Here is a 23,022-nt window from a genome sequence, read left to right as displayed (position 1 = left end):
TTTATGAAAATCGGCTCCCATTCTGTTGAATTTTGTAAGTTAATCAAGTAGTCCGATGTTAAGACCATCAAACCACATTATGTTGAATTTTTTTAAGTGAATAAAAAATTTGATAAAAAATATCGGGAGTTATCATTTTTTTTGATGTTTAAAAAATCAAAATTTATAAAAAAAATAAAAAAATTTAATGATGCGTTCCTCCTGTATAATAACATGCTATTTTCCAGGCACTCATTGCAACCCGTTCCGGACGTAAATTTCCCAAAGAATAAACTTCACACGCACTAAAATGATATACAACATAGTAGACTGTCTATTTCACGGCAACAAAAGTGGATGTGACGGAAACAAGTACTGTTTTTTTTCGCCTGACGCCACGTGTTTACTTGTATGATGCAGCCTCTTGTCTCCATCTGTCCTCGTCATCCGATCTCTTCATTCTTCACTCTCGTCGATGGCCTCCTCGGCCTTGCCTCCTTTACGTTACCTGACGCCCTTTCTGGTTACTGTATCACTGGCCCCTAGATCAACAATGGCAGTTCTTTTGCCGAAAGACGAAAGAGTTTACAGTGCGGCCTCGGATTGGTGGGACGAGGTCCAGAACTCTCAGAAATGGCAGGATGGGATCTTCTATGCTCTCTGTGCTGCTTATTCGGCTGTTGCTGCTGTTGCTTTGGTAAGTTAGTCTGTACTCTTTATCTTTTATTTCCTTTTTGGGAAAGTTAGGGTTTCTGTCTCGATAATGTCTCAGGTTTTGATGCGTTTGTTTTTTGATGTGTGATCGTTTCAGTGAATATGATTCTTTTTGTCATGGTCCTGATTTTATTCAGAAAAATTTTTCTTCATTTTTTGATTTTAAGCTTGATTTGCTTGGTTCCTTTGTTTTAGTTTAGGGATTCGATTGTTTTCTAGATTGTTGGGGCATGGTGAATTGATGAGTTGGAATTTTCTCTCTGTGATATTTCTATGTTTGGCCTCTCTTGTGATTGTTTGAGGTGGTCATTACTCATTAGTTCAGTTAATGGGACTTTATATATTAGTTGTATTGAAAAGTTGGTTTAAGTGGCCAATCATAAAAACATGAAGCAGGTTACTATTTATGTTGACCTTCAAAAAATGTCCTCTTTTTCTTTTTGTTTTTTTTGGTTTCGTGTAGCTTTGGGGTCAAAGTCTTGGTAGGTATGACTTTGTTTATGGATTCTGACTTGGTTGAGATTTGTTACCACAATATCAAAGACTTTAGTTGATGGGTATTTTCTCCTGTCATTTGTATAATGGGTCTTTATGATTTGATGCTTTTGCTTGGGTGGTGGTAAGTGATTGTTTGGTGTTCGGCTGGCTGCTTCCTCTTCTTGCCTTCTCAGTCTTTGGGAAGCCATGTGCAAATTTGACTTTACTAAGCTAATTAAAACTCCTAAAGGAATTAAAGTTACAGAGATTTTACTGGCTGTAATATCAATAATACATGAGATGGATTGGCAAGAAAAAATACAGCCATAGAAGGTTGATTTGGTGGGATCTGTTGATTGGTTTGTCCTTTGAAGGACACATATCCTTGCATTTCTTCATTTCTGAGTCATGAAATTTGCGGGTTAAAATCTGGACCGTGCAATCTGTGAGAAATGCTATATTAGTCTAGATTGTGCACTTGAAATTACTGTTGGCTATATCCATGAAAAAGCCAACTGGTACATTTCACCCATTGTTTGGCTGCAACCTGTGGTTTAGAAATTATGTGGTTTGAGTTTAATGGAAATGTGTGCTACTTTTGTGGTTAAGATAAAACAGCTATTACTTATCTTTGTCCCTCTTACATTTGTAGTTAAGATAGAAACCACCGACCGACAAATTGGGCATCACTCAAAATGCTTCCCCAACAGCGCTCGAGCCATGGTTTGGGATGGCATCCAGGTGAGGCCTTAGTTTGCCCTATCTCATTATAATGGGTGCACTAAGGACCATTGTTTTGTATGGTGAATGTCCAAGGACCCACTGATGCTTGAATGAGAGAATGCACCAACTTCAGTGAACTTTGTTTCTAATTGCTGTAATCTAGGATTCAGTGTGATGGTCTTCGTTTGAAGGGGAACTGAATTTCATTACATCCCCTTAAATTCTGGAAGAGCCCTCTCATTTTTCATTTCTAGGATTTGGGAAGAGCTCCATAGCAGCCAAGCTCCTTGTTGAAATTCGAGATAAGTGGGGAAAAGCTTCTCATGGATAACATACCTTTTTGACTAAAACAATAAAGTTTTTTGATCCAGGAAGAGGTGGCATGTAAAACTCTGACTCTTGGCTTATGAAAGTCCAGAAAACTATATTTGGTGTGATCTCCACCAGAGAACATCTATTAGAAAGGGCCTCTAGGAAAAAGTCTGAGCAAGGCTAAGTGATCACTTGAAACCTTGGACTTGTTGGAAAACCCTGCACAAGCATGAGCAATAGGCAGGAATGGGCTTAAGGCTAGGTGGTCAAGGTGGTGGGTCGCTACAACACAACGTCTCGAGTTCCATTCCTACCACGGGTTGAGGACACCATCCCCCTTGAACTAACCTAAAAAAATAAAAAACATCAACAATAAGTGGGAGGGCGATAATCATGGGGGTTCAAGGAGATTCCTTGGCTAGGATATATAATGCTTTGAAATCTTGGAGCCATAGGGAAACCCAGCACATCCATGAGGAAAGGTGGGACAGATACCATCTGGGGACTTTGTTGAGAAAAGATCGAGTACTGTTCTATCTTACGTGCCTCCCCCCTTCCCTTTTTGTTTTCCTTGATCAATTAGAGATGTTGTGCATGAATCCTTCTTGAATCTTTGCATAGTGAGTAGGGTTTGATCTTTGAAGCTCAAGGCAAGGAGAAAGGATAAGCGGGAGTTGTAGCTTCTGTAGGCATTTCTCATTTACATGGAAAGTGAATAATAATAACATCATAAAATACCATTGCAACAACTGGTTATGACATTGGGATACAGGGGAATGAAAGATGGCTACTAAAATGGCCTGCATTACATAATGAACTGTACTCTAATATTGATGTCTGAAATACTTAGGCAAATTGATGTATCCTAATAATTGTCAGTGTAATTGGGGAGATGATTATGAAGGGAGGTTTCCTTCTCCCCCTCTTTATTCATAACAATATCTGAGCCATTTAGTTGTATTTTTGAAATGAGGGATTTGTCTAGCAATCTTTAGTTCGCAAAGCTAATGTTTATTTTCAGATTCTGTTCTGACATTGGGGCATAAAATTAATTTGAGGTGTTCAGTGCCCGGAGTCGGGGAAGAGAGGTGAGTGTGTAGATGCAATCCGACACAGTTTGAGTGAAATATGGGCTTGGTTTCAGGTACATGCTTGGGATTGATATAATACACTTCGAGGCAGTTGGGAGGCCTGTACCATGGAGACTCTTGGCTCTATGGGCCCTTTTGGTACAGGTTTGGAATTATCTGTGTCAAGCCCAGTTCTAATATCTTGGTTTACTTCATTTAACACTTGTAGATACCTATGTCTTATTTTGAAAAACTTGAAAGACAACGAGCAGGGAGGAGTCCTTCCTTTATTTGATCAGTGGCAAGGAGGCATGGGGATTGGATCCAATGGGTTTGGGATATGCGAATTGGGGCAATACTCTTGTTGTTATCCAAGTAGTTTGTATTTTAATTGAAAAGATTTGAGGTGATTTACAAAACACTATTTGATTCCTCACTCAATCTCCTCAAGTCCCTTAAGGGCAACTGAAAACCTTCGTTTGTTGTTTTTTATAAATGGAATAGATGTCATGCGCTTATTGTATAGTGGACTTGTCTCATGTTACATGTACTACATGAGTGAAAGCAACAGCAGATGACAGATAAAATTTTGATATCCCTAGAAATAGTCTAGGGCTTGTAGAGTTTCTTCTGATATTGACATGGTATTTTTAATTTTCTGTGCTCCTACTTTTTGAGCACTCAGTATATAAAATATCATGTTACCAAAATACTGTTAGAAAGCTTTTGAGAAATTGGAACATGCACTTCACTAAACTGGTTGTGGCATCACAAGGAGAATTTGGGGTGTCAGTGTGGGAGATTGTGGGGCTAGGTGGGATAGTACTTCACTTGGTTTTCATTTTACCGTAGGTATTGGAGGCATAAGACATTGTAGGGTAATTGGTAGGTTGGGTAGGGAAAAGGATGAGCTCCTGAAGAATTGAAATATATGCTCCAAGATGCTTGCTTGTGATGGTACTTCTTATCTCTATTTTAGCTATCTGGGGATCAGGAGGCCTTTGAGCAGTGTGCTTCAATAGGAAGGGAGAACTGAAAATGTAATGTGACTTCACCGCTCTAGGTGGGGATCAGGGATGATGAGCTTGAAGAGTTGGTTTATTATCTGTTGGAGATTTTAGAGTTGCTCTCCATTCCTAAAAGGGGAGTTTGCTTCTGGGGACCATGAATGGATATATATGTAGAGAGCCGATAGTTGGAAGGATCATGTGGTTAGAAGTGAGTTCCTCATAGGAAACCGTCTGGTTTCAGTTTTGAATTTGTATTGTGTGTAAAATGATGGAGACAATTGAGCATCTACTTATCCATTTTGAATTATAAAGTGGTATTTGGGGTTAGACCCTTTTTCCCTGTGTCCATCAAATGGATGCTTTTAGGTGTCCTATGGTGCTGATTAGCTTGTGGATGGTGAGCACTTTTGGAACTCGACTTGTTTCTTTTGAAATTTGAACTTATACACTAGTTCATGTTTTCGGGCTTTTTGGAGGATAGAAATTAAGAGCCTCCTTTAATCTGTGATGGTGGTTAGAGCAGTGGTGTACAGGTATATTGGGTTTTATCTCATGGGAGCTAACTAGTGAGGAGTTCAATGGGATGTGGATGCAGCATAAGTTTGTGAATAGAGGGTTATAAAGGATAGGTCAGAATCTTGTTGCGGGTCTTTGGTAGCACCGAAATAGACTCCAAACGAGGTATTAATTCTTAAAACTTATATTGATGTGATATCCTTTTGGTTATTGGGTGACCAGAGTTTTATCAGGGATAGTTAGGTATGCCGACCCCAAATGGGAAAAGGCTTTGATGATGATGAGTTAGGTAAGACGAAATATAAAAAGGTGCATTTGGGATGGGATTGGTTGGAAGGATGGACTCTCTGGAAGCATGGGCAAAGGCCCTTCCTTCAATTTAGCAATATTTTCTGATGCCCTAAATAATTGAAGGTTATCCACGCCTTGATAAGATGTTTTGGGGCTTCCCTGAACCTTGGAGTAATGTGGATTTTCTAGAAGAGATTTTGGAAATTGACAGCTGCCTAATACTAGATGATAGAACTAAAAGACAATTATGGGAGGACATGGATGGACTAGTCCAAGGTCGAGAGATGACTTTTTTTGGGGGGGTTTAAATGGTCATGTAAAAAAAATAATAGACGATGTAAAAGGGTAAATGGAGGATATGGATTTGGAGAAGATATGAGATATGTGACACTATTCTTCATTTCTCTATGGCTTATGACCTCACAATACCCAACACCTACTTTAAAATGTGGCCTTCACATTTAATAACTCACAAAAGCAGAACGTATAAAAGCCAAATAGACTTTTTTCTAGTTAAGAAGGCAAATAGACCATCATGTAAGGTCATCCTAGGAGAGAGTTTGGCTACACAACATAAGCTCATGGTTATGGATGTTTGCATAAAGAGATGGAAGAGGAGTGAAATTAATAGGTGTCCAAGAACTAGGTGGTGGAATTAAAAAAGGGAGAAAATAGACTTACTTAGGAATAAATTGATAACAGAACGAGAATATAATTTTGAGGATGGAGTTAATGTTATGTAGAATGAGATGGCTAAATGTATTAAGAAGGTGGGGCTTTAGGAGAATCTAAAGGGAAAAGACCCTTAAATAGGGAAACTTGGTGGTGGAGTGATGAGGTTCAAAAGGCTACCAGCAAAAAACGATCATGTTACAAACCTTGGCAAAAGAATAGAAATGACCAAAACTTGCAAGAATATAAAAATGACAAGAAGAACACCAAGAAAATAGTAAGTAAAACCAAGCTTAAGGCATATATTGAACTATCCAATAAATTAGGGACAAGAGAAGGTGAAAAATATGTATTCAAACTAGCAAAAATGAGAGAGGGGAAATGTAGGTATCTAGATCATCTTCAATGCATTAGGATTGAGGATCAGAGGGTGTTAGTGAAGGATGATGAGGTCAACGAAAGGTGGAGAATTTATTTTCAAAAATTGCTAAATGACGACCACTATGGGAGCACAACATTAGGAGGAACCTTTGACATAAATGAGGTCAAAGATCATAGATACATTTGTAGGATTAGGATATCTGAATCTGGAGAAGCATTGAGAAAAATAAAGATAGGAAAGTCTTTAGGATCAGATGGTATCCCAATAGAGGTTTTGGAAAGTGCTTGGTAGAGATTAACTTGATTCTGGTTGACCAAGTTGTTCAAGAAGCTTTTGTGAACAAAGAAAATGCCAGACGAATGGAGAAAAATTACCGTGTTACCTATGACTAAAACAAAGGAGACATACATAATTGTATGAATTATAGAGGGATCAAACTTATGAGCTACACTATGTAATAGTGGGAGTGTGACTAAGCAACAATTATAACATGAAAGAGAGATATTTGATGAGGGAGTGCTAACTAGTATGAGGACAACTAGTAGAAAGACAAGTGAGTTTTCAATGATAGTAGGCTTATATCAGAGGTCGGCTGTGATCCCTTATTTCTTTGTTTTGGTTATGATCGAGTTAACTGGGCATCTATAAGATGAGGGTACCGTGGTGTATATTGTTTGCGAATGACATACGTTTGATTAATGAGACTAGAAATGGTGTCAATGCAAAGTAAAAATTTTCGACGGAATCTTTAGAATTTAAAGGTTTTAAAATTGGCCAGACATACATAATATATTAATGCAAATTTAGTAATAACAGGTATAAAAACGAATAATAAATTAAGATTGATGGCCAAGAAGTATCTAAAAGAGATTATTTTCGATATCTTGGGTCAATAATCTATGAGAATGGAGAGATTGAGGAAGATAGCATGTATAGGATTAGAGTTTGCTGTACAAAGTGGATATGTCCTTCCAAAGGTTGTAAGATGAGCCATACTTTATGGGACGCAATGTTGGGCAGTCAAGAAACAATATTTTTATATAATGAATGTAGTTAAGATAAAGATGTTGAGATGGATGAGTTGCAAAACAAGAAAAGATAAAATTCAAAATGAATACATTAGAAGGAACTTAGGGTTGGTTCCAAAAGGCGATAAGATGAGGAAAAATAGACTTTGGTGCTCTAGCCATGTGTCACGTTGACCTAGAACAACACCAAATAGGAAGGGCGATTTGGTTCAAGTGGAACGCTCTAAAAGGGTAAGGGGAAGGCCCAAAAGGACATGGATGAAAGTAATGAGAAGAGATATGATGACCTATGGTCTGATTCAGGGTATGACCCTTGATAGAGAGGAATGGTGGAACATGATTCGTATACTTGACCCCAAATAGTTGCGATAAGGCTCAGATGATGATGATGGCAGCTGCTAGGATATCAATGCTGAGCTTGCTTGAATGCAGTCTTGGATTTAATGTAATGTGATGCTGCTCACAAACTTTTAAAATTATATGCTGAGAAATATGAAAGTTGTAGCAATATTGCAAGAATTAGATAAGTAGGTGTGGGCAGCTGAATTTTGGTGAAAATGCTAAGTCCTATCCCGTTTTAAGTTGTAACAAGTTAGTATGACAAATAGTCTTATTTTTTTTAATGGTGGATTAAACTCTCTTGGATAGAATAAAAATAAAAATGATATAGGAAAAAAATAAAAATGATATGGGATGAGTATGATCTAATACACTATAATGAAGGAAATGGTCATTTTAAAAGTTATGGCTGTACAGAAGCTATATGCCTCCATCAATAAATTTGACTGTTCTTGGACTTCTTTCCTATAAAAAAATTTCTGAACTTATTCATTAACGATATACTTTAGCAAAATTATTGTGTAAATCTTATTATATTTAGTTATTCTATTAAGATGAAATGTGGTAGGAAAAACGTGGATCTTGTTGGTGTGAGATCCAGAATTTTGGTATTGAGTTTAGGAAGAGAGCCTAGTTAATTGGATGAATCTTTGAATTATGCCTAACCTTCTGGCCATAATTCCTTCAGGCTGACTATCATGAATCTCAATTCTGTCAACACTAAATTCATGAGGAAAGGGAAATAACAACAAAATATTAAAACTATTCTTACTTTTGGTTCTTTCTTAAAACTAATCATTTCCACCGAAGAGTTAAGATTTGGGATGTTCACTATGTATCTCGTGTTTCACATCCATTCTCATGAATTTGTTGTTGGTTGAATTAATTTATGCAAGATGATATGTAGGATGACTGCAAGCTGATGTTGTAGGATGACCTAAATTTTGTTAACCATTTTGCAGATACAACTTTTCCGCATTCAGTTGCGTGTACCAGAGTATGGATGGACAACACAAAAGGTTTTCCACTTGATGAATTTCATTGTGAATGGACGTAAGAGCGAAAGCTGGATTGATGTTCTATTTACAATTTGCTGGATTTTTTTTTTTTACCTAATTTGCTAATTATTTCTGTACTGTGGCAGTCCGCGCAATTCTGTTTGGATTTTATAGAAGTGTTTTCCTTCTAAAGCCTAAAGTAAGTTCTTCTTTCATGAGTCAACCAAGCATAAATATGTCAGATCGTTTATAATTGTTGAATGTTGCATGTTATAATTGTCGAATGTTGCATGTTATAATTGTCGAATGTTGCACATGGCCTTAACTTTTCAAATTTAATTGCTGTGTATTTATAATATTATGAGATGACCTGCAGGTTTACACTTATATATTTGTCTTCATGAGAAGATGCATGCAACATGTTCTCGGTGTTCCTTTGTGCTGGCTTGACCTATGATGGAATGTCTTTGAAATAGTTATGTACCAAAGGAACAGGGGAATTTTATCAGATCTAGACAGTGCTGATGATTATATGCATTTTTTTGTTGTGGGGAGACTGGCAAGATCTTGAAATTGTAATGTCCTTGCAGCACCCTTTGCAAATTCATGTAGTTTTATAGATATGCGTATTTCAAGTTATATATGTTTGTATCCACGTACCTGTAAACAAATGTGCATCTGTATTGATGGTGGTTTGGTTACTGTAGATAAGATAGGATCCTGCGACCATAGAGCTATGTGCTTGCTTGATAGGTCTTAGAGGGAAGTGGAATATTTGGGCTGATGGCCATTTTGGTCTCCGTAGAGGTTCTTTGGCCTTGAGCTACATAGAATTAATGGGACTGTTGAGGGTATAATTTTGGAAGAAAGAGTAAGAATTGAAGGTAAAGCTTGGAAGAAAGACTAAGAAAAGCTGCTAGAGAGAGGGTCTTACTGTCATGAGCTTTCTGCCTCTGAGAGGCTTGCATTCTTTATGATTTTTTTTTTTATTTTTAAAATTGTTAAATTGACCTTTTAAATTTTTTTGAAATTTTAAAAAGCAATGCATATTCTAGTTCCAGACTATCACATTGCAAATTGAGATAGAGAAATTGGGTCTTAGCTTCTCTTTCTTTCAAATGAAAGTTGGAAAATTACTGTCTGCAGGATATTTTAATCCTTTCGAGAGTCTTAAATGTGTTGGTTCTATTGAATGGAAGATATATCTCTATATGGGTGGGAATCTTTTATTTGACTGAGGTGATCTCTATTTATTTGGTTTGGGTGTGAATTGAAGTTATATTATGTGGAGCATATGCAACTTTGTTAGAATGACAGCTTATTGGCTAAGTAAATTTAACAGTTGATCAAATTACCACTTTGTCTAAGAGTAACACTGAAATCTCTCCAAGTGCTATGCTGGGATCTGGGGTACAGAAAATCCCCCTTGGATGGCAGTAAATACTGTGCTATGATTGCCTTTCTTTTTTTAGGATTTAGCTATTACCTTTGTAAGGGTCTTGTTTTTTATGATGTAAAAAACTTTCTTTAATTGTTTCTGCTGTATAAGAACTTACTAAACACCAATGGAGCTGTTACACGTGCTCCAGAAATCGGAAACAACGTAGAGTTGTAACTAGCAATCTATTTCTCATAGAAAAGAGCCATGTATGTTTCCTTGAGAAATTGAGGAACTGAAAAACGGAAGCTTGGGGAAACCTCGCTGATGAAATGGATCTTAAGACATAATTCATTATCTAACACATTTCTCTTCAAACTGATGAACTTCTTGTCTGTGCCACTCAGAAAATGAATTAACTTTTTGACTGTTTAGAGCTTTGGACTTGTTTTCTCAACTCATTTGTTTATGCTGCAATATGACTAGTCAATATTTTTGCCACTCATCATATCTCTTTTTCTAATATTCTTTAGGGAAAATATCAAACAAGAGGTTGAAACTTCTTACAATATTACTAAAAGGGTCAAAAGATTACAAACTTCATGTAGGGTATGCTTTTAAGTTTCTATATCAATCAGGTACTTCCTCCCCAAGAAAAAACAAAAAAAAGAAAACTTCGAAAATTTTCCAAATTCCCCCTGTTCGGTGGTGGAAGCCCTAACAATTAGGGGTACTTGGGCAGTTTTACACCCAAAGGGGTACACTCATTAGGTTAAGGCTTCTTTGGGGGTAAAATTACTGAAGTACCATTAATTGTTCTTGCTTCCCAACACCAAATAGGGGCAATTTTGGGAATTTTTTAATACTTTTTTGAGGAGGTACCTGATGGATATAGAAATTTAAAAGCATATGTCTTCAAATGTAATTTGTAATCTTTTGACCCCTTTAGTGACATTATAAGGGTTTTCAAACTCCTTTCTGATATTTTACCAGTTCTTTACAAGATTATGCTATATGTTCTTCGTTTAGGGAATAGAATGTTCCATTGTGACTTGAAAACGGTTCTATTGAAGTTTGCGTTGAGTCATTCAAGATTCTTCACTTTCATATTTGCCCGAGTCTGTCTTGAGATACATGGATGATCAATAGACAACACTCTATTTAAGATAAAACTCAATGGTGATTCTTCTGGAAATACCAGTCAGAGAACTATATTGCACTTTGCTTGATCCGATACAGAATAAGTCTAAATAACAGAATTAATGATGGTCGTTTCCTAGAAATAGACAATAATTGTATGATACACGTCTGCAAGATTAATACACTTAAAGAGACCTATATGGCATTTTGCTTTTACAGCTCGGTCATTTTGCATTTGTAACTTACATGTGGAGTTTATTTGTGTATGATGGTCTCTTAATTGCATGAATGGCCACTGTCCTCCACTAGTTAAAGGTTCGCTTCTCTTTCACACTTTCACTTATGAAGTCATATTGTTAGTGGGCTTATGAACCATTCACCTGGAATTCTAAGTTTCTGTAGTATTATTGCATCAACTGCATGATGCTACTTCCACTGTTCTATGTAATTTGCTTCTGTTCGTGTCGGCTGGGAGGATGGTTTTCCTAAAATTTATTTATTGATGCAGGTTTTGCAAATGGTACTTCTAGAACTTCCTGGACTTCTTTTCTTTTCAACATACACTTTGCTCGTCTTATTTTGGGCAGAGATATATCACCAGGCATGGTCCTTTTATTTTCATGTTGTTGTCTTCATCTCGTTATATCATGTAATAAACCAAGGGCTGATGTCGACTTATCGTATTATTGGGATGTTTTTTTCAGGCAAGAAGCCTACGTATTGATAGGCTCAGACCTGCATATTTGATGATCAATGGTGCTATATACCTTCTACAGGCATGTAGAGAGCTTCCCAATTTCCTGTGATAGTTGTGTATTCACGAACTACTGAGATAGTCATTATTCTAATTTTTTGTATGCTGTTATGTGTATCTTTGTCGACTGATTGACTATATAACTATTTTGGCAGGTGTGCATCTGGATTTATGTACGTGTAAGTCCAAATGCTGTTGCTCTGGAAATAGCTAAACTGTTCTTCGCAGGTGGTTGTAGTTCTATTCCTTTAGATTTTCTTGTATCCTGCTCCCTTCAGAACCAACAAACCAAACCCCCCCCTGGTCCCGGGGGATTTTGAGTTATTCCCATGAAGAATACAGCCTTACAAATCTAAGTCATCATTTTTATACTTTATTGGCAGAGAATAGTCATGTTTCCCTTGGATAGATTGATGCTGACTTGCATTCTCACTCAATACTGCTTGCAGTTGTTTCTTTCTTTGCGGCACTGGGTTTCTTGTTGTATGGTGGGAGGTAATTTTCTATTCTTGAGGGAGCAATTATGCGAGTTTTTCCATACTATTCTTGAGGGAGCAATTATGCAAGTTTTTCCATATTATTTCATGAAATGAACTATTCCTTACAAGACCATTTATGCTTTTTAGGTTGTTCTTTATGTTGAGACGGTTCCCAATTGAGTCTAAAGGACGTCGAAAGAAGCTGAATGAGGTTTGAATAAAAAATGAGTTGTTATTAACCGTTCTCTATTTTATGTGCTGAATTACTTCTGTCATAATGGAATAGAACAATTGGATGCTATCTATTGCCAGTACTCTTGCATCAGATATGATCTTTCCATTTTTTATTCATATCTGACATATTGCTTGATTTTGTTCGGTAGGTTGGTACCTCTTTAATTTGTGATGAATTTTGCATCTAAATTAGCATATTCCTTGAATTACAGAGCTTTATTAATAGTGCTTAAGATTTTTGCACTGGCTCCTTTAGCACATCCAGCATATAAACATCTTTTAGGACTCCAATGGACATTAATTTTGGTTGGGGATGCTCATGTATCTTTAGAATTTCAGGCTAGACCCATCTTGGTATGTGGAAGTGCATCATTCTAGTGCCATGAAGCTGGTTTTATGATTTCATTGTTTTCCTATCTTAGTGCTCTGTCATGCTGTTTCCTTAATCTTAATTTTGTGTCTTTTTGGCTTGGCCTAGGGTTTACTCCATTGTAGACAACAATATTTGCTTCATTGCTGGGGAAATCCGAGTGTGAATGGGAACATCGGTTAGTGAAATGTTTTACTAATTATCTTTCAAAAACAAGACAATGAAAGAGAAAACGAATTGGAGCACTTAATGTTTTCTAATAAAAGGTCCATTGGTGATAAATATCTTGTGGCAAGCTCTTTTTTGATTAATGCCTATACTTTTGGGGGACTGAGAATCCCTTTACCCAAAAAGCAATTCATACATGAAAATAATTAGACCGGACAAAATTTCCTTGTATTTTTTTTTCAAGTGAAAGATTTTGTTCTATTTTTAATTAAATTTATACGTAGTTCCTATTTTTTATGGCATCTGGTTTCTTTTTTCATTTTATTTTGTTAGATTATTGTTAAACTAATGTTTCACTGTTTCTATTTTGATATACGATGTTTTATGTTTTATCTGATGTTTGCTTCATTTCCTTATTTTTATACTAGTTTTAGAGATTAATTAACACAATCTTTTGTTTATATCATAACGAAATCATTAGGTCATGTATGGATGGGTTTCTGCTTCACCTATTCTTTTTAATTTAGCAAAATATGCTGCTATTCTATGTTTGTGCCATACATATATCTTGGATGTAGCTATAACAGGATATATATGTAGGAATAATCCCATAATTGGACACAACTATTGAGATTGTTCAGGTGTAAAACAGTTTTTTGTTTTAAATTATTTTAACCTGGGAAATATTTAAAATAGAATAAAGAGGATTTGTATTGAAAAATAGTCAAAGAAACGAAGAAATGGCAGTCAAGGTTCTAAAATATGAAAAAGTTCGTGTATGAAGGAAGGATTATGCACATCGTTTGATGACACTCCTGATTGAGCATATTTTTTTTGTCTAAATATGAAATTTAAAAATAAATATATGACAATAATCTCTATGAAATGAATATATAATAATATTTATCTATCCACAAGTATCTGCCATATTTTGATATAGTCTGTATATTAACTCCATTTGCAAACTTAACATTTTTATATCATTTATAGCTAGTTTGGAGGTCAAATTATGAAAACTTACTATGAAATACTTACGAGTCTTTCAAGTATACATTTTAAAAACTTTGAATTGTTTTCTACCCTTACAAAGTTTTTTGGACATTCTAAAAGCCCTTTTTTTTACATTCCTCCCAACCCATTGAAAACCCTTGCTTCTATGCGACTCTCTCTCAATGCGCACAACTAAACATCTCAAAAAATCCTGCAAAACTTCCAACCCGAAAATCCCAAGACCCAAATAAACCCATTGGAAAGTTCAGATAATTACCCATGAAACCTCCATTAAGCAATTCTTGGTTTTATGGTTTTTCTCTTTCTGAAAGAGACAGAAACACATGAATGGTAGGGTTGCAAAAGAACCAAACCGGAAATGCCTTCAAATAAATGAAAGGTAGAGAGAAAGAACCCTAGAAATTGAGGATTAGAGAAAGAACCCTTGAAATTGAGGATTCCGGCTGTTGGCTGAGAGAGAGGCTGAAAAGAGAGATGGATATAGCTTTTGAGATGGTTTTAGAGAGGGAGGTCAATTCTTTTTGTCTAACAACAAAGATTGCACCCTTTGGTAATGGTGGAAATAACGAGTTAAAGTGGTGAGCTGGGAAGGGGTTTCTTCTGTTGGAGTACGGGGTAGAGTAACTCCATTTTTAGGGGGGTGGGTCGAGTCCTATTGGGATATTTTAGGATGTCGATTTCACCATAGATTTGATATTTTATTTTTGCCTCCGAAAAAACTTGACATACAACGTGTTTAGACCTCTGGGAGATTTTATTCACTTATCATCGAAAAAACTAGCATCTTTGGGTACATCCAAACTGACTATTAGTTTCTCAGCTACAACTAATATATTGCATCCTTAGTCTACTTCTTTTTAAAAGATTTGTACCATGTTCTTGTTTTGCTGATTCATATGTGATATTGTCTAGGTCTATAAGACCATAGGCCCTGTTTCCACCTACTTGTCCACTTCCATTTAGATATTTTCTCCTTTGACTGGTTCTGTAACTTTTTTTTGGCTAGGTTCTGTAACTATTTTGACCAGGTCTATAAGACCCCTGTGCTGTTTTCACTTCCTCCAGAGCAATTGTCCAAAGAGCCTAAGGTTTTTACTTTGTCATTTTGTCCTATCTTGAGCTCTCCTATTTTTTGGGGAGCCTACCCATTCTTCTCAAAAAATGGCCATATGGGGATCTTCTAAAGACTAATGTTAATGTCTGCTCCGATTCATAGACTCAACCTTTTTCCATCAAATTCCCCTGATTCACTTAGTTCGCTCTATGGATACCCACTATATATTTTACTTGATGGCCTGTCGTAGAGTTACGTCTTACATAAATTTTTTTTTTTCGAAATGTTGACAGTACGTATTACATCAAGAAGGAAACAGGTTCCTCCAGTAAGGTGTTCCATTGTTGATCACCTTAAACTGTTAATCTCCCATAAGAGACGAACCCACCTTTTTAATGTTAATCCCTGGGTACGCTGCATTTGTCCTCTGGCCTTGCACCATGACTTCTTAACATCTTTAACCATCATTCACCAAGCATGAGCCTAAAATGGTTACTCTTATCAATTTTGAGGCTCGACTGAAAAGAACCTCCTGTCAAGCTTTAGGGGTGATGTATGTTTGGCTTGCTCGTTGTTTGGGCTGCCAGCTATAGTTTCTGGCTCCCATAGCTCGAGTCCATTAGTGGGAGATAGACTTATTGCTCTCAATTTGTCCCTTTGTGCCCTACATTGAGTAAGTCCTCTAGTGTGGCGAAGGGATTCCCCCGAGCTGATGTAGGAAGTCAGAGGGCCATTTCATTATAACATAAATGTACTATTACGAGGAAGGGGACATATATATATATATATATATATATATGGAAAAGTTTAAAAAATGCCTATAGGCTAATTGCTACAGTATTCGCCCACGACGGACCTACGGGAGCCATGGCGGCCATCGTACAATTTTTGTGTGAAAAAAATCCCGTCACTATGTCCATGACGGTCTTTAATCCATGCTGTCTGAAAAAATCGGACTGCGCCTAGCCTATGGGCGAAAATACTGTTCATTTTTGCCCATAGGCATTTTGTAGTCTCTCCCTATATATATATATATATAATTAATTTGTATCATGTATGTTTATATACGAATTAATTTTTGACTCTTTATTAATAAAATTAAATAAAAATAAATTATCTATGTCTAATCATTGACATGTACATGCAATAATGTAGACATGTATGTCCAATAGTGCAGACATGGCTTTGGTGCCATGTGACCCAAGAGACACATCATTGGAAGGTGGTCACTCAGCAAAAATAAGGGTCGAATGTGTCGTGTTGGCTGCCAAAGATCAATGCCAACCTTGGTATGTCTGCAGCATGGAAAGGGGTACTCTCAGCTTGCAATAACTTCGCAACTGTAGTTCGATTGCTACCAAAAACTAGGGAAAGTGTATGGTTATGGCTGAACAGATGGCTGGGGAATTTGAGCATCGCTGAACAGTTCCCATTCTTATTCTCGTGACCTCAAATCAAACATGGTCCATCACAGAGGTCTTGGAAGTGTTCAGGGGGTATCAAGTTTGAACCCCAAGGTTCAGTCCTGGTCTAAACAATCTCGCCTTGTTATAATACATGGCTAAAATGAAACCTGATGACTTTCGAAGCCATGGAGAGAGCCATCTTAAATGTTATGAAGAACATCAAAAAGGTGGTGATTGAAATGGGCCAGATGGCTTGAAGGATTCAAAAGTTACATCACCTCAGACTTCCTACTAAATTGGGATGCTAAATTGTATGAATCATGTTCTCTCCTAACAAGTCTAAAGCTATTTGATGGAAGCTGAGGCCACCATTAGTGTTTGAAGGGGACTCCAAACACCATCAGTTGTGCTAATAGAGTTTCTACCCACCTATGGAGATTTAGACCAGATTTTTTAAGAGATACATCCTAGAAGTTCCTCGCTCACTGCCACATATCATCATTTTTGGTGAGAGGTCAATACCATTGCAAACGGCTTCACAAAACATCGGGCCCTCCGTACATCTTTAATGCTCAACACGCCTTGAAGTGTGAAGCCACCCTCCATTTTTCCTCATTTCTGGCTGTCTTTGTCATAGTGTGAGACTGGCTGCATCTTTTGATTGTGGGAGGACTTTTCCCAATTTTTACACGCAATAATATACTTGAATGAAGTTTGTCTAACTCTTTAATACAATTAGCTTTCCTCGAGAAGGGTTCTGGACAGTGTGCTTTAAATGATGGACACAAGTTATTTCCTGATATTTAAGCACATGTGCCTAGTATGTGTACATGGTATGGTAATGTTTTGACACGTCAACAGATGACACAGAGTTTGTTGATGAGATAGTGCATATGCTACTGGTGCCCGCATCTAGAACATGTAGAACATGTGTGACATCATCACTCATGTCAAATACCTTCCCAATGTGTGCCATTGTTACATGGCATTGAATTTTCTCCTAATCTTCCTTTGGGCCATTGGATCATATCCCTTGCATTCTCTTTCCGTCTCAGAATAACTGCAATTGCAATCCAGGAAAAGTATACTCTTCACATTTGCTTGTTTCTAGACCTGAACCTTCCTACAAGCTGAGCATAAGTGAGAATTTATTAAAGAACTCACTCTGTTCCTTCTATTTCCATTTATCTCATCATTAAGAATAGGGCCATCTCTTTTGCAGGTCGGTTTTGTGACTGCAATTTGCTGCACTTGCTTCCTGATTAGGTGCTTTATGGTGAGTTCGAATTTTCTGTTACTTTTAATTTGAAAACATATTACTGTGGATTTTGTGGCCCTAACATAAATTGCATTCGCAGGTCGCCTTTTCTGCATTTGATAAAGATGTGGACCTTGATGTCCTCAACCATCCTATTCTTAATCTCATATATTACACGGTGAGCATGCATTTTCAATCATTTATCCATTTATCCCTGAGGTGCATGTCTATACATATGCATGAGTTCATGCATTGCTTTAGATACTACATTTGGTACCAACAATTTTTATACCTCTGACCATTACAGCCTGGTATTCTTCTCTATTACTCCAATTTTACATGGATATGTTCAATTATATGTTATCTATAGTTGCTGATATTCTAGTTCTTCTAAATTGAAGAACAGTAGCTCTTTTTTCCTTTTGGTCATCCATTCCATTTTCTCATGCATCTTCATTCTCCAATTGCTTCATGGCTCTATCTGTAATGTCTTCCTATGTATTTATTTCACACTGTAAATCAGATTAATTTGTAATGTCTTTAGCGAACTTTAGATGCAAGTGCACCTCTCTTTTGTACATGATTTCCAGATCAACCAAACTATGTCTGCACTGCCTATTAAACTGAATGTAAAGCTCATTTACACAGCTACTGTATCATACCAGTCTGCATGTTGCATGTATATGATGAGAGAGAGAGAGAGAGAAAGAGAGAGCCTCATATTCGTTTGTCCAATTTGATATGTCGAGAATGTTCTGTGCTAATAAACGAATTGTTGGGTTGACAGTTAGTAGAGATTGTTCCATCAGCTCTGGTCCTTTTCATCCTCCGGAAGTTGCCACCAAAGCGTGTCTCAGACCAATATCACCCCATTCACTAAAAGCTCACTCTTGACCAAATCTATCTACGTCTCAATACCGGTATTTTCTGTCTCCCACATAAAGTTGGGCATCAAAAGTGGATGCCTTTAAGCAGGGTTGAGCTGGTGATGATTATGTCCTAGTCTGTTGTTTGCTAGAAAACCATGGTTTTGTGGTTCATGACATCTAAATATGGAGAATTCCTGTATAATCTTTTGTTTCTTGGCTAATTTTTTTCTTTTTCATTTTTGGCTAATTGTTTCAGAACTTGATGGCCCAGTCTTTTTTCTCTCTCGATTCCGTAAGCTTGACCTAGTCACAAAAGAATTTCCATCAACCATTGAAATTGGAGGCCCAGGTTGAACATATAACAAACCGGTTTCAAGTTTCTGAAAGCGATTCGACTTATAAAGCCTTAGCACTGTATAGAGCTTAATGGTGAGCTACGTCTCAGATTGTCCTGCTGATGTAGGGGCACTATCACCTAGGGTTGCCGATTTAAGGCAAATATACGGTTAGAAGGCACTGAAAAGAAATTACTGAGTTTTCTTCTTTTGAAAAATCTATGTACAGACTCAAATTAATTTTTGGAATTAAAAAATATCCATATTTGGGGATGGTTGATAGTGATGTAGAGGCATTGTTATGTTTTTCCCTTTATTTTAAGCGATTTGAGGGTTCAAAACTTGAATATCCTTTTCCAAGTTATAAATCAAGTCAAAGATGCAACCTTCTTTCCAGTTACAAATCAATTCAAAGGTGCAACTTGCGAACCAAATTCTTTTATGTAAAGCGCGGTTAGGGAAGATCCAATTGTTGAACCGTCTTGGGAGAGTTTGAAGGTTTATTCTTTCAACCACCTTGTATGCCCTATAGATCAGCAGTGCGAAGGTTCGTCTTTGAACCTTCGAAACATGTTGAGCGGTTCAAATGTTCAAGCTCAAACTGTATGTTATCTTTTTCAGTAAGCGGGATTGCCTGTCTTTGCCCATTACAAAGTGCAGTGGGCGTTTCAAAGTGGATGCCTGCATGTCTTTTTTTATTTATGTAAAAAAGATTATTTAATTTTGGGTGCGGTTTGTATGGAGCCAAAGCTCTAAACAAAGTAAAAGGCGCCTTCAAATAGTGTCGAGAAATGTGATTTCAATACTGGAAATTTTTGTGATGGGCAAGCTTTCTATGCTTCCCTTTCAGGATAGAATTTCTATTCTCTTTTTTATCCAACCGTCCATTTTGAATGGAGGGTTAAGATTGCCTAAATCACATTGTCACATCTTTACATTATTTTATTTTTAATTTTTTTTTATAAACTATTTTGACACCAAATTTTGGACATTCATTTCTCTATTAAACTTGTATTAGTAAAAAATATAAAAAACAAATTTCAATAAAATAAGATGATCAAAGTACCCTTGAAAGATTCAAGGGGTATTTTGGTCATTATAATTTTTCAAAAAATTATTTTTAAGATATTTTATAGGTGCGCTTCATTGAGAAGATGGTACATACGAAATTTCATATTCATACAATTTGTATAAAAAAAATTAAAAATAAAATATTGAGACGTTGGATCTATGATCAAACGGTGAGTGGCTCTCTTGATCAAAATTGGACGGCTGGATGGTAAGAGGATGATAGAACTTTTATGCTGTAGGGGAAGCATAGAAACCTTCCTTTTTGTGATAGCTTTAAAATATGTTCTCAAATCTAATTATACAATTTAAAGCTTCAAAAATAATATAGGTCGAACATATCTATGAGGATTTGAAAATTGACGGTTTAAAAATGGATTACAAGATGCACTATTTTCAAAACTTGAAATCCATTTTTTTTTCATATCCATGCATTTTGAGGTTGACGTGATCAATTTGAGGATATTTGAGTATCAAAACAACTTCTTTCAGTGAAATTTTTGAGGTGCGTTCAAATTTGATTGTTTAGAGGCTTGCACTTATATAAACTTTTTCCTTTAATTTATAGTTTGTCCATCAAAAGACACGTGATCATGAGTTCCAGTTCAAATAGTGAAAAATGTGTAAATTGTTAAATGTTTTGACAATTTTATTCCTAAAAAAATATACTAGAATTAAGGGATCTATATTAGAGCCCTGTCATGGTAGCAGAGTAGTATTCCTAAAAAAAAAACAAACACTAGAATTAAGGGAAAAATATGCCAACAACGACAGATAAGCTCTAGGACAACAATCCAGAGGTAACCTCGTATGGAAAAAAAAAAAAAAAAAAAGGTTCACAATCTAGAGGTAAAAAAAAAATAGTTGTGCGTCTTTCTTTTTCTTTTTTTTTGTCTTCTTTTTTGTTAAAAAAAGAAGAAGCCAAAAACAGAGTTCCACATCTATGCTTAGTCTCTGTGTTTCCCTTGATATCAAAACTACCACAAAAAAAATAGTCATAGATATCAAAACTACCACAAAAAAAATAGTCATAGTCTTTGATTTGCCATGTTAATTTTTGTTTTTTTATATAAAAAATCCCAAAAATAGTCATTTCACCCCCCTTTTTGGAACCAGAATAGTATTCCTCTCTTGATATCAGGGCCTCTCTACCCTTTCTTGGTATCAAGGAAGGGGAGAGAGGAGGACTATTTTTAAGAATTTTATTATAAATAAACAAAAATAAATACTACAAACCAGACACTAAGATTCTTGCCTTTCGTATTCATGATACGAAGTTCAACACTCAAACAAACAATAGACATACAACTTTGTTTTAGGTATTTTTGATATAAAAGGAGGACCCGGTTTCTATGCGGCCATGCCCGCACTTGTAGAAATGCCGGCATATTAATAAATATATTTTTTAGATTGATTTTTGGACTTGATTTTTTAGGACATGTACTGTATCTCTAACATGAAGTTTATGAATTTAAAAAAAAAGTAAATTTGGAAAACTAGAACTAATAATTCTAGTAAAAAAATATTTGGACCGTTAGTTTCCATCGTTTTTAGATAGAACACCTAAAGATGGATGCTATACATTTTTTTGACTGCATATGTAGTTATGCAATCCAACACGCATGAAACAATTTTCCATAAAAGAAAGGAAAATACATGAATTAAGAAAAGACACAAGATTCGGGTTCGTAGTGGTTTGAAGGTGTAACCTTTGAATTACATAGTACAATATTTCAGAATAGGGATTGTATACTATAGGACATTTACCTTTGTCACAAAGAGGTCACAAATATCTCTGGCTATGCGATTTCAAATTGGATAGCTTGAGTTGTCACAAAACTCGAGAAGATTTTCTTTGAATATTGAATATTGTCAATGACAAATTCACAACCACCCGATTTGAAATCTGATCATCAGAGTGATTGCGACTTTTTTATACCAAAAATAAATGGTCTCTTTATATACTTTCCCTAAAGAACAAAAATAAATGTTCAAAGGTTTGACCTTCCAACCACTTCATGCCCTTTCCAATCGTAAGATTTGGATTTGAGTACTTTATATTTGTGTTTTTGGGCTTGTTTATTGCTTTCTTTTAGGGTTCGGTTAGCAGTAATCAGAAATTTGTTAGTGATGAGGGAAATTAATATGTTACTGTTATGTAGTTACAGAGGATTTCTAAATTTAGTTAAGGATGAGGTAATCATTTCTTTTTAATGTTATTAGGAGAAATTACTGCCTATAATTAATAATTAAGAATTGCTGCAACCTTTAATAATTGTAATAAGTATAGAAAATAGCATAACAATTCTATCATCCTTTTTCAATATTTGTGGTTCCTTAATGTAATTTCTTATCGTTTAGTAACAAGAGAGTAAGGATGGAGTATCAACGAATGAAATTTCTCTATTAACAAATGTTATGTATGCATTTTGGATTGGGTTTATCTCTTTGTTTTTGGTTTGCTTGTTCAACATACACCCTCTACTACAAACTCCCCATGGAAATTGCGTACTAATAGTGAAGACCTTTTGAATTATGGTTTTTTTTTTTTGTTATCACTATTGAATTTGAAATTATTATTTTTCTACTACATAAATTTTATTTTAGTAATATTAATTTATTGGTTGTAGAGATTACATCCCTAAACTTTGAGATCTAAAAAGTATTCTTAACAGGTGTTAAACTTGAGGGAGTAAATAGATAGTATACTCCTGTGGGAGTAGAGTAGAAAATCTTTTGGTTTTGGCAATATAACTTCTTGTGACCCAACAAACATGGTCATTGTACCTCATGGCAGGATTCAAAGTAATGATGATGGGGAATTATCATGTAATTAGTAGCTCGTCTGCCCATAGCAGCTCATGGCATGGACAATTTGATAATTAATGTACTTTGCAATTTGTTGAATGGACTTCCTAGTTTATTAACTCTATTGCAACTTATTAATGCAATTCATTTTCTTGAACATTCCTTGTGGTGTTTCTTTA

At 36.0% G+C, this 23,022-nt stretch overlaps 1 protein-coding gene across 1 annotated transcript; it reads left to right on the top strand.

Annotated features, from left to right (window-relative positions):
- The first annotated feature begins 454 nt into the window (after positions 1-454).
- Positions 455-19,253, top strand: LOC18442890 (tobamovirus multiplication protein 1). The gene is made up of 15 exons (XM_088863760.1): positions 455-676; positions 1,157-1,175; positions 1,823-1,911; positions 2,312-2,373; positions 3,350-3,440; positions 8,476-8,566; positions 8,658-8,710; positions 11,734-11,805; positions 11,939-12,011; positions 12,233-12,278; positions 12,410-12,473; positions 17,728-17,781; positions 17,864-17,941; positions 18,551-18,683; positions 18,889-19,253. Exons 1-14 carry the CDS (start codon positions 455-457, stop codon positions 18,641-18,643), a joined length of 1,107 nt encoding a protein of 368 aa, XP_088719886.1. The 3' UTR covers positions 18,644-18,683; positions 18,889-19,253.
- The last annotated feature ends 3,769 nt before the right edge of the window (positions 19,254-23,022 follow it).

The sequence above is a fragment of the Amborella trichopoda genome, chromosome 4 (assembly GCF_054954075.1).
Source record: "Amborella trichopoda isolate Santa Cruz 75 chromosome 4, AtrichopodaSantaCruz75HAP2 v2.0, whole genome shotgun sequence".
Classification (NCBI taxonomy): Eukaryota; Viridiplantae; Streptophyta; class Magnoliopsida; order Amborellales; family Amborellaceae; genus Amborella; species Amborella trichopoda.
The sequence above is the reverse complement of the archived record's forward strand: the minus strand, read 5'-3'. Positions and strand labels throughout refer to the sequence as shown.